Source organism: Bos indicus, chromosome 15 (genome assembly GCF_029378745.1).
Source record: "Bos indicus isolate NIAB-ARS_2022 breed Sahiwal x Tharparkar chromosome 15, NIAB-ARS_B.indTharparkar_mat_pri_1.0, whole genome shotgun sequence".
NCBI classification, from domain to species: Eukaryota; Metazoa; Chordata; class Mammalia; order Artiodactyla; family Bovidae; genus Bos; species Bos indicus.
The window spans coordinates 83,670,026-83,685,739 of record NC_091774.1 but is presented as its reverse complement, the minus strand read 5'-3'; the positions used below and the strand labels follow the sequence as shown (position 1 = coordinate 83,685,739).

Sequence of the window (15,714 nt, the reverse complement as noted above, 5' to 3'; positions counted from 1 at the left end):
GCAAGAACACTGGAGTGGGTTGCCATTTCCTTCTCCAGTGCATGAAAGTGAAACGTGAAAGTGAAGTCGCTCAGTCGTGTCCGACCCTTAGCATGGATTGCAGCCCACCGGGCTCCTCCGTCCATGGGATTTTCCAGGCAAGAGTACTGGAGTGGGGTTCCAATTGCCTTCTCCACTACCTTCGCTAAAATAGCTTTACTGATGAATGGTGTTACACAAATTTTTTTCAAGTTGGATTCTGAAAGTTTAGGTTCGATTCTTACTAGCTAAATGCCTCTTGAGAGATACATAAACATGTATTAGCTAGTTTAACCCAAAGTGCCTTGTAAACTGTGAGTATGCATCTATATTATATATATATATCCATATACATATTAGCATACACTCATATATTCTCAACACGAGAATAAACAATTGCTAGATCTGATCTGGATAAAAGAAAAGCCATGTGCAGTATTATTTCAGACAAGTGTAGACATATACTCACAAATAGGGCTCCCCAGAATGGGTAGCCAGCTTTAAATGATGAAAAAAACTTTTCAGTAAACTCTGAATCATTGATCTTGGCGCTCACAATTATTCCAAAATAAAGATATATCAAACCAATCAGAATTTGTGTTACCTGTAGAAAAATGCATAGATTTTGTGAATCAGAAGGTATTTTTCTAAGATCACATCAATTTCCTTATAATCGAGGCCAAACGTGAGAAACTGCTTTGCTGTCTTAGGCAGGCCTCAAAAGGATCAAATGCAGTATTTTCCAGTATCATCTGGCCACTCTAAGAATCTATACTGGCATGACCTCATGCAAGCATAGCCATCTCCTGTGCCTTTATTTACACACTCATGGTGGACGTTAATAATGGCTCTTTCTATCTATGAGAAGACAAAATTATAAATCATTCACAGGGTGATATTGATCCACTGGCAACTGAACAGAGTTGGCAGACCCTACTTGCTAGTCTAACCCTAGTCTTCATGAAGAAATGCTTCTTTCTACCCAACAGGGTGCCTGGAGGTGGTGGATCAGTTGCTAAGTCGTGTCGGACCCTGGGAACCCCACGGACTGCAGTCCACCAGGATCTTCTGGTGAGATTTCCCAGGTAAGAATACTGGAGTGGGTTGCCATTTCCCTCTCCAGGGAATCTTCCCAATCCAGGGATTGAACCTGGGTCTCCTGCACTGCAGGCAGATTCTTTGCCAACTGAGCCACTGTTAGGACTCTGCCTAACAGTGTGTGGCGAGTGTCAACAATTTTCTTCTAGGTTTTTCCCTCTGTGAGTCTGAGTAGGGAAGCTATGTTGATGCCACCTAATATTCTTTCCTAGAGCCAGTCTTTACTCCAGTTGAGGTTGGAGGAGGCTCACTCACCCCCAGGAATTCCAGCTCTCTCTTCAAAACAGTCAGCCACGTTTGGCGTGGTGCAGTTGGGACGGGCCTTTCCAGTAAAACGCTTTCCTGGAGAGATATTTCTGCAAGTTCAATTTCAGATGCACTGTGAAGTTTACACAGAAATGCAGCTGTGAGAAAACTCTATAAGTCTCCATGCAAAGATCTCAATGGACAGAAAGGAGAGTTTTGCTTATTTTTCAAAATAATTCTGTAATTAAAATCTTCACTGTAAAAGTCAGGAAACTCAGAGGCTCAGAGGGTCCAAGTTAGTGGCCAGGACCACTATCTGATCACGGTTAGACGGAACAGAAACCATACCAAGCCCTCTTATTCTTGTGCCTGTGTGTACTTAATCACTCAGTCATGTCCGATTCTTTGCAACCCCAAGGACTGTAATGTAGCCCACCAGGCTCCTCTGTCCATGGAATTCTCTAGGCAAGAATACTGGAGTGGGTAGTCATTCCCCTGTCCAGGTGATCTTCCCGACCCAGAGATCAAACCCGGGTCTCTTGATTGCAAGTGGCTGTTTTACCATCTGAGCCACCAGGGAAGCAGGGAAGCCCTTCTTATTCTTAGTCCAGAGTTATTACCAGGCTCTTTCTCATTAATCTATGCTGGTGAGTAAGAGTAAAAACTATCAAACACGTTCACCTACACACTCAGTCTTTTTAACATAGAAATGTATCTGAAAAGAGGTTGTCAATGACATAGTCAACTTCATGTACATAAAGGAGTGACTTTGAAAGGTCTGTTGATCTCTGTTCCTATTTCATCCTTAGAGGAGGCTCACTGGCAGCACTATGTCTTCCCAAGCATTGGAGTGTACTTAATATTTTACACTGACTTTCAATCTGTTACTGATTTCTGAAGCTCTGTCTTCAGTTTCTCCTCAAACCTTTAAAAGAAAGTTTTAATATGTGTTGGGGGTTCCCTGGTGGCTCAGATGGTAAAGAATCTGCCTGCAATGCAGGAGACCTGGGTTTGATCCTTGGGTCAGAAAGATCCCCTGGAGGAGGGCATGGCAACACACTCCAGTATTCTTGCCTGGAGAATTCCATGGACAGAGGAGCCTGGCGGGCTACAGTCCACAGGGTTGCAAAGAGTTGGACAGACTGAGCGACTAACACACTCCCCGTACGTGCTGATCTTCTGTATCCAAAGGGAAACCAAACTATGCACATCTCCACCAGATTTCACCCTGCGAACATTTCCCTCTAGACAGTGGGGCAGGACCCCGCAGCTTGAGAGTCACAGAGATTCACACACATCAGACACAGAGGCAAGAGGGTACAAAGCCCCTACTTCAAGCCTAGAATATGAGTCTCTTTTGTTAGAAAACTTCAGCTGTTCCCAACTTACCGCTAAATAAAAACCTTCTTCTCCCATCAACCAGAGAAAACTACTGGGAAAGTATAGCAAATAACTTCTTTATACTCGGTATTTTCATTAAGCCCAGTGGGCCATGCCCAAGTTCACGACCTGGCATCGCCCCAGCACTGTGACTGTCTCCAGGTCATTAAGTGACTGGGAACAGAAACAACCAACAGTTTGCGCCTACCTGGCGGGCTCCTGCGGAGTGGGGAGAGCAAGCTCTGTCCTGCTCCTACTCTCTGCCTCCATTGCTTCACTAGCAGAGCTCTCCAGGGATGAAGGGCAGTGTTACCGTTAGCCTTGGCGGGCTCCCTCTCAAGAGTCTCCGGATGGCCAGCTAAGATGGGTGATTCATGATGTGGATAACTATCTTCGTACTTAAGACATTGGTCAGAAAGATAAGTTTCCTCGCTGATTAAGATCAACGGGGCTTTTCTTGTTATCACTAAGAGCAAAATTGAATGGGCTACTGAATTGGGATGAGTGTGAATTGGGGAGATTTGAGACTCTTGGAGGATAATTCTTTCTGAAATCAGCAGGATTTACAGAACCCCAAAATGAGAGGGTTTATTTGGAACTGCGAAGGTGAGAGAGAACCACAGGGCAAAAAGAGACTGTGCTTCTCTCCTGGTGTTTTCTCTGTTTGTGACCCAGGTCAGCCACTCCTGTGTCGGAAGTCCTCCAATTGTCTTCAGAGGACTGGGCTTCACAGGTGGTCTAAGGCTGAAGCACTCTTTGCAGATATGAGTGTTTCCGATATCTGTCTTTCTCTAGATTCTTTCATGTTGCTGCAAGTGGCATTCTTTCATTCTTTTTTATGGCTGAGTAATATTCCATCGTATATATGTACCACAGCTTCTTTATCAAGTCATCTGTTGGTGGATGTTTAAGCTTCTTCCACGTTCTGGATATTGTAAATAGTACTGAAATGAACATTGGGGTGCATGTATCTTGTCAAATTATGATTTTCTCCAGATATATGCCCAGGAGTGGGATTGCTGGATCACAAGGTAGGTCTATTTTTAAATAGAGCCTCGGGATTTTTCATTCTCTCACGTCTCCTTTAGAGAAGTTACACCATATCTTCTAGAAAAGACCTCAAAGAAATGTCTCCTTATGGTGCTTTCTGGGAGCAGTCTATAATACTTCATTATATTTGCAGAGAATAATCAGAAACTAAACTTGAGGTTTAGAGAGGAAGGAGACTGAGGATGGTCTTTGGTGTTTGGACACAAGGCTATTTTGTGAGAATTTTCAACAGAAACTTGCAAAATGCAAATCAGTAACTGAGACGCGTCTTGTGAGTTTCAACCATTTCATGCCCCAGCTTTCGCCAGCTCCTTCCCCCGTTGAGATGCTTATCGTCCTCTGTACCCTCACTTTGGGTCTTTGTATAAACACACTCCTCGATCTTTCACAACAGTGAACATTGAAATGTATACCAAAGTGCCTTTTTTCTGGTGGGGGCAAACTTATCAAGATGGGTTTTAACCATGGCTCTGCCTGAAGGAGGAGATAACAGTGCTAACATCCCTCCCGCCGCATGTGTTTCCTCCTTCTGGAGGTACATCTGTCCACACTCTGCACCCACTCATCATCCGGCTTCCTCTTTGACAAGCAACATTTCTTCTCTTTGATATACACTGGGTTTATTTCCCCAAACTCCAAAGAAATTTGCTTTAAGATCCCATCTGGACAATTGCTTCCTCAAACTGAATGTTCAGGTCACTTAAATGTGCACGTGTTTACATGTTGCGAATTGAAAACTGCTATTTCTTCAGGGTATTGTCTGAAACTCCCAAAGGAATCCCAGTCTTTCTGTCTCTCTGACACACACACACACACACACGCACGTGCACATATGGTCTAGAGCAAACAAGCATTGAGGTCAAAGAGCAAATTTCTTCCTCTTTTCAATGTTATAGAAGTTATCCACGCCAATTCAATGAGAGAAAAAAGTGTGAGGATAGATACTGATCTTTTTTAGAATTTTATTTATTTTTGGCTCTGCTGGGTCTTTGTTGCTTAGGGGCTTTTCTCCAGCTGCGGTGCGTGAGGACTCCTCCCCAGCCGTGGTGCCTGAGGACTCCTCCCCAGCCGCGGTGCATGGGGACTCCTCCCCAGCCGCGGTGCGTGGGGACTCCTCCCCAGCCGCGGTGCGTGGGTCAGCCATCCCGTGCTTCCCTCGTCACAGAGCACGGGCACTTATGCCTCCGTAGTTGTGGTTTGCGGGCTGTTTGTGGCTCACAGGCTCTAGAGCACGGGCTCAATAGTTGTGAAACATGGGCTTAGCTGCTCTGTGGCATGTGGGATCGTCCCGGACCAGGGATCAAACAGCGTCTCCTACACTGGCAGGCAGATTCTTTACCACTGAGCCACCAGGCAGACCCTATGCTGCTGCTGCTGCTGCTAAGTCATCTCAGTCGTGTCCGACTCTGTGCGACCCCATAGACGTCAGCCCACCAGGCTGCCCCATCCCTGGGATTCTCCAGGCAAGAACACTGGAGTGGGTTACCATTTCCTCCTCCAATACATGAAAGTGAAAAGTGAAAGTGAAGTCGCTCATTCGTGTCCGACTCTTAGCGACCCCATGGAGTCCTTCATCTGATCTCTAAAAAAGAAATGAAATTGCTTTCATTTGCAAATGTAAATAAGAGCAAGATGTACAGATGAACAAGATAAAGGAAGACATTATATAATTAAAAAGAAGACCTGATTACAGAGAAGAGACCTGATTAAAAAGGAGACCTAATTAAAAAGGTCTTATTAACATAAGACCTGAAGAGCAAAATATAAATGACACCATTTAATATATTAATATTAATAATATTTCAATTCCCACCAAATTGGTCTATGATTTTTAAATCAAAGTTGCAAATTATTTCAGAGCTTTATATAGGAAAAGCAGAATTAATGAAAAATGATAATACGATTGTTACTGTAAATACCTTTCCTTCCACTGAAGTCTGTTCACCAATGGTTCGGTTCACTGTATCAGACTCCTCACCAGCCTTCTTCTCTTAACTCCTTCCAAATCACTCTGCATTGCAACTGCAATGATGGTCCTAAATTCCAAGTACATGACCTGTCCGTCTTTGTTCATCGTTGTGTTGGTAAATATTTAACAACTGGCTTTCTAGGGTTGGAGGGTGGAACTTGGCCCTGGACAGTAAGGAATCCACCTGCAATGCAGGGTCTTCAGTCCCTGGGTCGGGAAGATCCCCTGGAGGAGGGCATGGCAACCCTCTCCAGTGCTCTTGGCTGGAGAATGCCATGGACGGAGGAGCCTGGTGGGCTGCCGTGCACTGGATCGCAAAGAGGCAGACACGACTGAATGACTAAGCCGCATGTGGTATAAACAGTTTCACCATAGCCTACTTCAAGCTAACAAAATGATGTTCAGTTATCCTCACTGAAAATTAAAAGTCACCACTCTCAAGGCAATATCAGCCGGTTCAACAGCACCGCATCAATTTCAACTCCTCTGTTTCTCTTTCAGGCAAGGCTTTCCTGGGGCCCGCGGCCGCAGAGGGGAGTGAGAACAAAGGTCCCTGGCTGCTCACGCCCTGAGGAAGGGGCAAGTTCATTCCTTACACAGGTTGGAGGCAGCAGTGGCCAGCCTGGAGAGATGCCTGGGGGGCTGGCCCTCCCTTAGACGGTGCTGTGTGCAGGGGCGTGCACAGTGCCTTGCTTGCTGTTCTGTCTCGTCTCCTGAGAGGCATACACGTCTCCTCCAAACAGGTCTTGCCATCTGCTCCTCACGCATCAAAGTCAGACACACTAAAGCCTCTGGTGTGTTCCCTGAATATCCCCAATTCTCTCCTGCTTAGAGGCCTTTGCATATGTCCAGCTTCTTCCTTTTCCCCTTCATCATGCTAACTCCCAATCATCTTTAGGATCTCAGTTTAGGGGACTTCCCTGGAGGCCCAGTGGCCAACACGCCAAACTCCCAGTGCAGGGGCCCTGGGTTCGATCCCTCTTCAGGGAACTAGATCCCGTGAGCCAAGACTTCCTATGCCGCAACTAAAGATCTCACGTGCTGTAACGAATACCCAGTGCAACCAAATAAATAAATAAAATTGTTAATGTTTTTGAAAAAAAAAAAAAAATCTCAGTTTAGGAGAAAAGTCTTCTCCCCAAAATTGTCATTTTCATCTCTTTAACCTGGTTTAGAAACTCTTTCAATGAGCTTCCAAAGATTCCTACACTCTTCCTATCACAGCCCTTAATGCTCCATGTTATAATGGTATGTTCCTGTGGGTCTGTATCTCCCACAAAGAGCAACCAGAGAACAGAGACTGTGGCTCACTGGCTATTGTATGCAGAGCACATGGCACATAGTAGGCACTTTCCAAATAACTGTTCAATGGATTGAAAAAAGAAACAAATTATATTTAACGTGCATGTATGCATTTCTTCATAAAGTATGTATATTTTACATATATGTATTATCTGGAGAGGCGAGCATTGTTAGTAGAGAAGACTACAGAAAAACCTTTGCACGTGTGGCAAGCAAGGAGCTGAGAGAACCTTACAGGTGTGAATTGATGGACGCTGGACGGCTCAGTCCCCTCTCAAGAGAGGGAACTAATTCATAAAGCAGAAACATAAGTCCGCCAGCAGTAGATATACAAATCAGGAGCCAGAGATATCAAAAAGAACACCAAATTGCTACCTGAGAGGATGGTCGCGGATGTCACTGGAGGGAATGGGAGCAGCCACGATGGAAGTGTGAGGGTTTCTGCCATCTTTAAGGCACACCTATCTGACCACCGTCTCACCTCAGCCTTACCAGCACAAAAAGACCACCAGCAGCAGCAGCAGCATTATCAAATAGCTGTGATTCTCTTTTCACATCTGCTTTATTTTTACTTAATCTGCATAACAATGAATAAGACAGTTGGTACTGTAACACCTATTTTACAGATGAGAAAAAAATAGATCAGAGAGATTAAGTTCACACAGACAGTATCAGAATTTGCACTCAGGTCTGTAAGATTCTAAAGCTTTAATTCTTTCTTCTCTGCATTATAGATTCTCACTGTCCTTTGAAGGACAAATATTGATTTTGCTCTCAAAGACCCCCATCTAAGGCATCATTTTTGGATCCGGACATGTGTGAATTTCAGCAGCTCACTGAAAAAAAAGACTTCAAGACTTGACCTCCTACCTCAAATATAGTAAAAATTTATCTTAATGTTATTTTGGTGATTTTTTGGACAGTTTTTGCAATTTTGGTGTCAACTGAAGTCAAGAAGCATTTTCTATGATGGGAAACGTCTTACTCATTTTTCCTTCTCACTGGGGTTGGAAGTTGGAGTTTAGAAAGAATACATGAAATAGGGAGGATTCTCCCTGCCTTTTTTAAAAACGTTAGAAGACAATGAAGCAGGCAGGTAAGAAGAAAGAGAACTGATTTCTGGGAACAATTTTAGCGTGGTGATCATAGCAGTTACAAAAGAAAGGATGCCTAGAGGAGCACAAAAGTCCATTCCCAGGACTTATGAGGGAGTTTATAGTCAGGACAGAAAGGACCGAGTCAAACGTCCACGCTTCTCACGATGGGCACCACGATGGTAGAGACGTGGCTCACAGGCTCGTGTTCTCTTGAGTTCCTGGATGGAGCACTGACTCACTGGAGACTCAAGACCGAATTTCCTTGCTTTCATTTGGAGGCATTCTTGATTCCCCAGGATTGGAAAGGGAGGAAATTGCCTGGAAAATAAAACAACATCAAACTCCAGGAACAGGATCAACACAGCCCTCTCCTTCCTTCCTATTATCATCATGAACAATGCCAACAATACTCATTCACTGATCATCACTGGGATCAAATATTACATACACAGTCCTTCCAGCAAGCATTAGAAATGAGCAAAAGCAGTACGTGTACGGCTGAGTCCTTTTGCTGCTCACCTGGAACTGCCACAACACTGTCAGCCGGCTATACGCCAACACAAAATCAAAAGTGTGAAGAAAAAAGTGGACAAGAGCATGTTCAGTTTACAATTAAGATAGCTAAATCCAGAAAGAATTTGTGGTTTTTCCTGGAAATTAACTAGAGAGTGACAAGTTCAAAAAACAATGATTTAGTTCTATCCATGTGAAAAACGTATGCTCCTATTTATAAATGATATGACCAATAAGGAATTAATATCCAACATATATAAATAGCTCACACAACTCAACATCAAAAGAAAAAAAAATTAAGAAATGGGCAGAAGAACTGTGTAGACGTTTTCTAAACAGGAAAAACAAATGACCAGCAGGTACATGAAAAGATACTCAACATCACTAACCATCAGGACATGCAAATCATAACCCCAATGAGATGTTACCTCACGCCTGTCAGGATGAAGTCTGCAAGTAACATGTGGGTGAGGATGTGGAGAAAGGGGAACCCTCCTACACCCTACACTGTTGATGGGAAGGTGAATTGGTACAGCCACTGTGGAAAACAGTATGGAGGTTTCTCAAAGAAATAAAAACAGACCCACCATGACTCGGCAGTTCTACTCCTGCGTATACAGCCCAAAAAACCCAAATGCTAATTCAAAGAGATATATGCACTCTGGTGTTCATAGTAGCATCATTTACAATTGCCAAGATATGGAAGCAACGTAAGTGTCCGTCCACAGATGAATGGAGAAAGAACACAGAGCTATATTCACAGGGATATATTCACATCCATGATATTTACATACAGTATAGATGTATTCACTGGAATACTAGTCAACCGTAAAAAGGAACAAAATTTTGCCATTTTGCAGCAACATGGATGGATTTGGAAGACATTATGCTAAGTGAGATAAGTTAGACAGAGACAGATAAATACTGCATGATATCACATATGTGGAATCCAGAAAACACAACGAACAAATGAAAATAAGAAAAAAAGAAGCAGGCTCACAGATGTAGAGGCCAAACTAGTGGTTATCAGTAGGGAGGAAAGGACAGGTTATATAGAGGTGAGGGAGTGGGAGGGAGGGGAGGGCAGGTTATATAGACGTGAGGGAGTAGGAGGTACCAACTATTGGGTATAATACAGGCTCAAGGGTGAATTACACAGCTCAGGGAATATAGCCAACATTTTGCAATAACTATAAAATGAATGTCATCTTTAAACATTATATAAAAAATAAAAATTAATTTTTTAAAATACATGCTCTTAAAGATGAAATACACTGCTTCCTCTTGTATTTTTAGGTTAGAATTCTTTTCCAACCTTCATGCCAAGTCTAACATTTGTACGAGCTATAACTCCAGGAACCCCACAAATCATTATCGTATGAAAGTTTCTCTCCAGTTCCAAAAGTCAGGGACCATCCTAAACCCTAGAGGGAAGGTGCAGATCATGTGAATTTTAAGTCATTTAAACAAACCCACCTTTCTTAAATGCCAGCAGTTTGCTTTGAGCCACAGGGCTACAACAGAGCATGCTATGCACATTTCCAGCAAGGTAAGGACCAGCATCAGTGACACGAGGCCCTAAGGGTAGGATGCAGCAGATTAAATCCAGTAGAAACGCTCAGAGGAAAAGGAAAGGCCAGCAGGAAACCAAACTATAACACCTACCCTCCATAAAACAGGGCAAAGTGAGTCACAACTGAGACTTAATACACAGCCACACACCAACACTCTACATGAGACACAAGGCCCATCTAAAAGCATGTAAACCTTTTTCCTGGAAGAGACACAGGTACTTCTGTATCAACCCGTGTGAAACAGCTATAGTGGGAAAGCGCTGACATTACAATTACCATCTGCCAGCTGGAATAGCAGTGAGCCCGGGAGATGTACAGGCAGCTTAGGAAAAGGGGCAAAGGGGCCTTTCATCAGCTCTTTAGTTGTACTCCCTAGAGGCTTGCATTTACAGTATGCCTACAGACTAAACTAGGAAGCTGAAGAGCGAGACACAGAATTACTGGATCCTTCTACCATCAATGAGGCACCTAGAAGAAACAAATGCTAATGCCTCTGGAGAGAAATACTTCCAAAATACACACACACAAAAAAAATCAAACCCATATAAACACAAACTTAGAGTATTAAAAATACAATGGAGAAAGTTAGAACTCAGACTTCCATGAGTAGTATCAGCAAACAGGAAGATTAAGTCAGTAAAAAACAGTTCACAAATCACAGGAAAATAAACAATTTGGAGGAAAATCTTAATTTCTCAGTTGACTGTAGCAGAGGGAGAACATGTAAACACAAGCCAAAAAAATGCTTTGGGAAGGCTATTAAAAATGTTCCCTTTTAAATACCACACTCAAATAAATTCACAAGTAAAGCCGTTCAAAGCTTCAGTGAGTCACTACTTGAAAATCCCAGACCACAGAGAAAATTGTAAATCTCCCAAGTTAGTTTCATTAAGAAAATTGTGAAATAAAACTTTTTAACTGTAATCTCTCTGGGGAACGTAACAGTATCAGTAGCAGTGCGTGCTGCATGCTAAGTTGCTTCAGTCCTGTCTGAATCTCTGCAACCCTATGAACTGTAGCCCACCAGGCTCCTCTGTTCATGGGATTCTCTAGGCAAGAACACTGGAGTGAGTTGCCATGCCTTCCTCCAGGGGATCTTCCCGACCCAGGGATCAAACCTGCATCTCACATGTCCTGCATTGACTGGTGGGTTCTTTACCACAGGGACCACCTGGAAGCCCATTAGCAGTAGCAGCAGTATGTAATAATAACCTAATACAGTATTCATTGTGTTAATTACTTATCACATATTAATTTATATAATCTTTACATGTAATACATATAATAATTCAATCTATTACTACCCTCATTTCAGTGATGATAAAATTGAAACACAAAGAGGTTGTCTTATTTGCTCCTTCAAAGCAAAGCTGCTAAGTGGTAGAACCAAGATTCAAATCAAGGCAGCGTGGTGCCTGATATGTTACTTGGTTCCTCTATACTTTGAATTGTTGAAGTACTTCATAATTATACACAATTTTAAAAGACATACGTTTGAAGAGGCTTCCATGTAAATGCACAAGTCAGGTGGCCGGGAAGACTGACAGCTCTTGAGTAGTGGGTCGTTAGCAAATAAATTCATTGAGAGAAAGACAATCCCGACTAGCGCCATGACGGCACTGGAGGTGTGCAACCCCATGCTGGTCTCCAGCTGCAAGAGAAGAAGAGGCCGTCGCTGCACACGGGCAGCACATGCTGTGCTCCTGCGGCTCCAGGTCATGGAGGTAAACAGCCACTGAAAGGGGTTTACACACCCAGCTACAGCCTAGGTCCTGGAGAGACATCAGGAAACCAAGACGCCTCACCCCAAGACTCAGGGTCTCGGCTGGACTCACCAACCTCCACTCTCCTACTGCTAATGGGTGACGTGTTTCTGCTCCTGTGATCACAGAGAAAGAGGGCGAACGGCCACTTACCAGTGTTTTTGTGGGTTTTTTCCCGGCTAAGGTGGATACAATTCCCGAAACGATAAACTGTTTGAAAATAGGAAGTGAAGCAGAGAAAGGAATACGAAGTCTTAATTAGCAGATAACTACCGGTAGTTGTACAAAACTTCTCCAATTCACATTCTAGAACACAAAATTACACTTGATTTTGCTCATTATTTAATACAAGTACAATTTTAAATGAGTTTAAATTTTGCATAAGTGTGTAAGACTTTCATTTTGTTTTGTATCTGGCCTTTTACAGGTTATATGGGTATGCCTAGTTTTACATGTAACAATACACATATTCAATGTAACATAATTATGCTTGTGTTTACATTAAATATAAATAATATTTACTTCCATATGCATGTATATTTAATATCATTCTCATAATCTTACCCAAGCTTCAGATCATGTGTTTGATTTATTGGACTAGGTGTTCTAAAAAACTTTTATACATCGAAATATCTATATGGATGTATCTACTAATGTTTAAATTAGTATTTTGACCTCCTGTTAGTTCCACGAGTCTAATTTTAATAAATGGAATTCTCTACATGTTCATGGCATTCTCAGAAATCTCATGTTTACCAAGCCACTCCTAGAATTTGAGGGAAAAGTTGCCAAAGTACATTTCTAGTAGTGGTATGCAGTCAGCGGAATTTGAATACTCACAAATATAGCTCCCCATATGGGATAACCTGTAGAAACAATCAAGAGAAAGAAGTAATTGGAGGCCTGCGACAAGTTTTGTAAGGCATGCATGCAGCCACCCAGAGCCAGAATTACTGCTCCATTCAGGATCTGGACCGCCTGCGAAAGGAGGGAAAGAGAGAAGCATGAGCGACCACGTGCTGGTCCCCACTGGGGAGAGATCGTTTTACTGACTTTTATGTTTTCTTTCCCATCGTGGCTTACCCCAGGATGTTGGATATAGTCCCTGGGCCCTACAGCAGGAGCGTGCCTACCCGCCCTAGAGACGTGCAACACCACACTCTGTGTCTGCTCACCCCCGCTCCCAGCTCACCCCGCCACCCCCACCCCTTCGTCAATCACAAGCCTGTCTGTATCTGCTTCTGTTTTGTAGATAGGCTCATTCGTGATGTGATTTAGACTCCACACATAAGTGACATCATATGGTATTTGGAGAAGAGATCACTTTAATTTTCCTCAAGAAGGAGATATCAGTGCTTGAAATGGTCAAAAAATTAAGCCTAGATTAACTGGGTGAGAGTCTGCTCTGGAAGGCTTTTGTTCCTGCCATGCCCACTGATTCTGATGGCAATACTTCATCGTCCCCTCTCCGCGCCCCACTGCATCCACACTCACAGACTCCCTTCAGAAAACCACAGAGTGAAGGAGATACGGCTGATCGCAGACTGGGTGGAACTACGCTCCCTGCCTGCCTCGGGGCCACAGTACGGTGAAGCCCACTCTCCAGCAGTGATAGGACTTCTCCCACCGTGAGATTATGCCTCTGAGTTTCTACTCTTCAGGTGCAACAGATACCCCCATCTTTTCTTTTTTCTTTTTGGTATTTTATTTATTTATTTTTAAACTTTACAATATTGTATTGGTTTTGCCAAATATCAAAATGAATCCACCACAGGTATACATATGTTCCCCATCCTGAACCCTCCTCCTTCCCCATACCATCCCTCTGTGTCATCCCAGTGCACCAGCCCCAAGCATCCAGTATCATGCATCGAACCTGGACTGGCGACTCATTTCATACATGATATTATACATGTTTCACTGCCATTCTCCCAAACCTTCCCACCCTCTCCCTCTCCCACAGAGTCCATAAGACTGTTCTATACATTAGTGTCTCTTTTGCTGTCTCGTAAACAGGGTTATTGTTACCATCTTTCTAAATTCCATATATATGTTTTAGTATACTGTATTGGTGTTTTTCTTTCTGGCTTACTTCACTCTGTATAATAGGCTCCAGTTTCATCCACCTCATTAGAACTGATTCAAATGTATTCTTTTTAATGGCTGAGTAATACTCCATTGTGTATATGTACCACAGCTTTCTTATCCATTCATCTGCTGATGGACATCTAGGTTGCTTCCATGTCCTGGCTATTATAAACAGTGCTGCGATGAACATTGGGGTACACGTGTCTCTTTCCCTTCTGGTTTCCTCAGTGTGTATGCCCAGCAGTGGGATTGCTGGATCATAAGGCAGTTCTATTTCCAGTTTTTTAAGGAATCTCCACACTGTTTTCCATAGTGGCTGTACTAGTTTGCATTCCCACCAACAGTGTAAGAGGGTTCCCTTTTCTCCACACCCTCTCCAGCATTTATTGCTTGTAGACTTTTGGATTGCAGCCATTCTGACTGGCGTGAAATGGTACCTCATAGTGGTTTTGATTTGCATTTCTCTGATAATGAGTGATGTTGAGCATCTTTTCATGTGTTTGTTAATCTCAAAAATATACAAGCAACTCCTACAGCTCAATTCCAGAAAAATAAATGACCCAATCAAAAAACGGGCCAAAGAACTAAATAATTTCCCCGTCTTTTCTTAAACCGCATTACTGATCCAGTGATGAGTAACTCAGAAATCCCCATAGAGACATAAACAAGGTTTCCCATGAATGGTTATCGCCTTCCATCCTACAGAAATGTGTCAACGGAGGCTGACTTACCCCGAGAGCTCGCAGCACCTCCGGGTGGTTCTGTGACCTGCCGATGGGCCGGTAGGCGGAGCTGTCCTCCGCCGCCGCCTCCCCCAGGCTTCCGGGGGCCTCGCCAGCACAGGCTGCCGGCAGCTCGGTAGGATCAGCTTCCTGGGAGGCCATCTGGGGTCTTGATGGCTGTCAGAGAAGAGAAACCCAAAATGTTTGTGTTTTCCCTTTTATTGCTAACTAATAATGGCTTTTTGTTTCCAGTGCAACGAAAGGGTTCCGTTTTGTCTAGATATCAAAGCAACTCTTCACCAACGGGGCAGAGGTTTTGCTTGATCCCACTTGATGTTGAAGTAGCAGGCATCGTCAGACCGTGGTACGAGGCCTGGGCCCAGCGCCTCACTCTGTAGCCGTGCGGACGGCCCCTTTCTCTCTCTTAGGGGCACGCGCGTCTTACGCGGCCCTCTCCAGTCCTGGACATCCAGGTACTAAATGGTCTCACTGGGCGCCGCGGTCTCATGGGAGGAGGATAACACTAGTCACATTCTAGGATAATAACACGTGTCATTTACTGAGTATTCACAGCTACGTGCCAAGCACTGTCTAGTTTCTGTGAATTTATTAACGCACTTAATCCCGCCAACAACTTCGTGGTGCAATACTGTTCTCCCTATTTTAAAGATGAGGAAACTGAGGCATAGACAGCTCCCACAACTTGCTCAAACTTATACAGCTCGTGAATTCAGATTCTACTTGAGATATCTAATGTTCAACATTTTTTAAGTCATTGCTTTATATAGCAATATATGGAATAAAGCATGATGGATAGAGTTTAAGTACCACGGGGAAGCCAGGTGTAAATCCGAATTCGACCACTTACTAGTTGTATGACCTGGTAGTGGGAAT

General features: G+C 43.4%; 1 protein-coding gene across 1 annotated transcript; it reads right to left on the bottom strand.

The window, feature by feature from the left end:
- Positions 1-7,934: 7,934 nt before the first annotated feature.
- MS4A3 (membrane spanning 4-domains A3) lies at positions 7,935-14,987 on the bottom strand. Its single transcript, XM_070803220.1, has 5 exons — positions 14,830-14,987; positions 12,851-12,988; positions 12,164-12,220; positions 11,740-11,898; positions 7,935-8,478 (listed from the first exon to the last, which is right to left on the bottom strand). Exons 1-5 carry the CDS (start codon positions 14,980-14,982, stop codon positions 8,407-8,409), a joined length of 579 nt encoding a protein of 192 aa, XP_070659321.1. The 5' UTR covers positions 14,983-14,987; the 3' UTR covers positions 7,935-8,406.
- Positions 14,988-15,714: the final 727 nt, after the last annotated feature.

Bases quoted from the DNA above. Each gene is read 5' to 3' on its own strand.
- MS4A3 (XM_070803220.1), bottom strand. From the start codon at position 14,982: ATGGCCTCCCAGGAAGCTGATCCTACCGAGCTGCCGGCAGCCTGTGCT. The intron at 12,221-12,850 runs GTGAGTATTCAA...ATTTTCAAACAG, and splicing joins CCATATGGGGAGCTATATTT to TTTATCGTTTCGGGAATTGT. The intron at 8,479-11,739 runs GTATGTCTTTTA...TTTATTTTCCAG, and splicing joins ACATGGAAGCCTCTTCAAAC to GCAATTTCCTCCCTTTCCAA.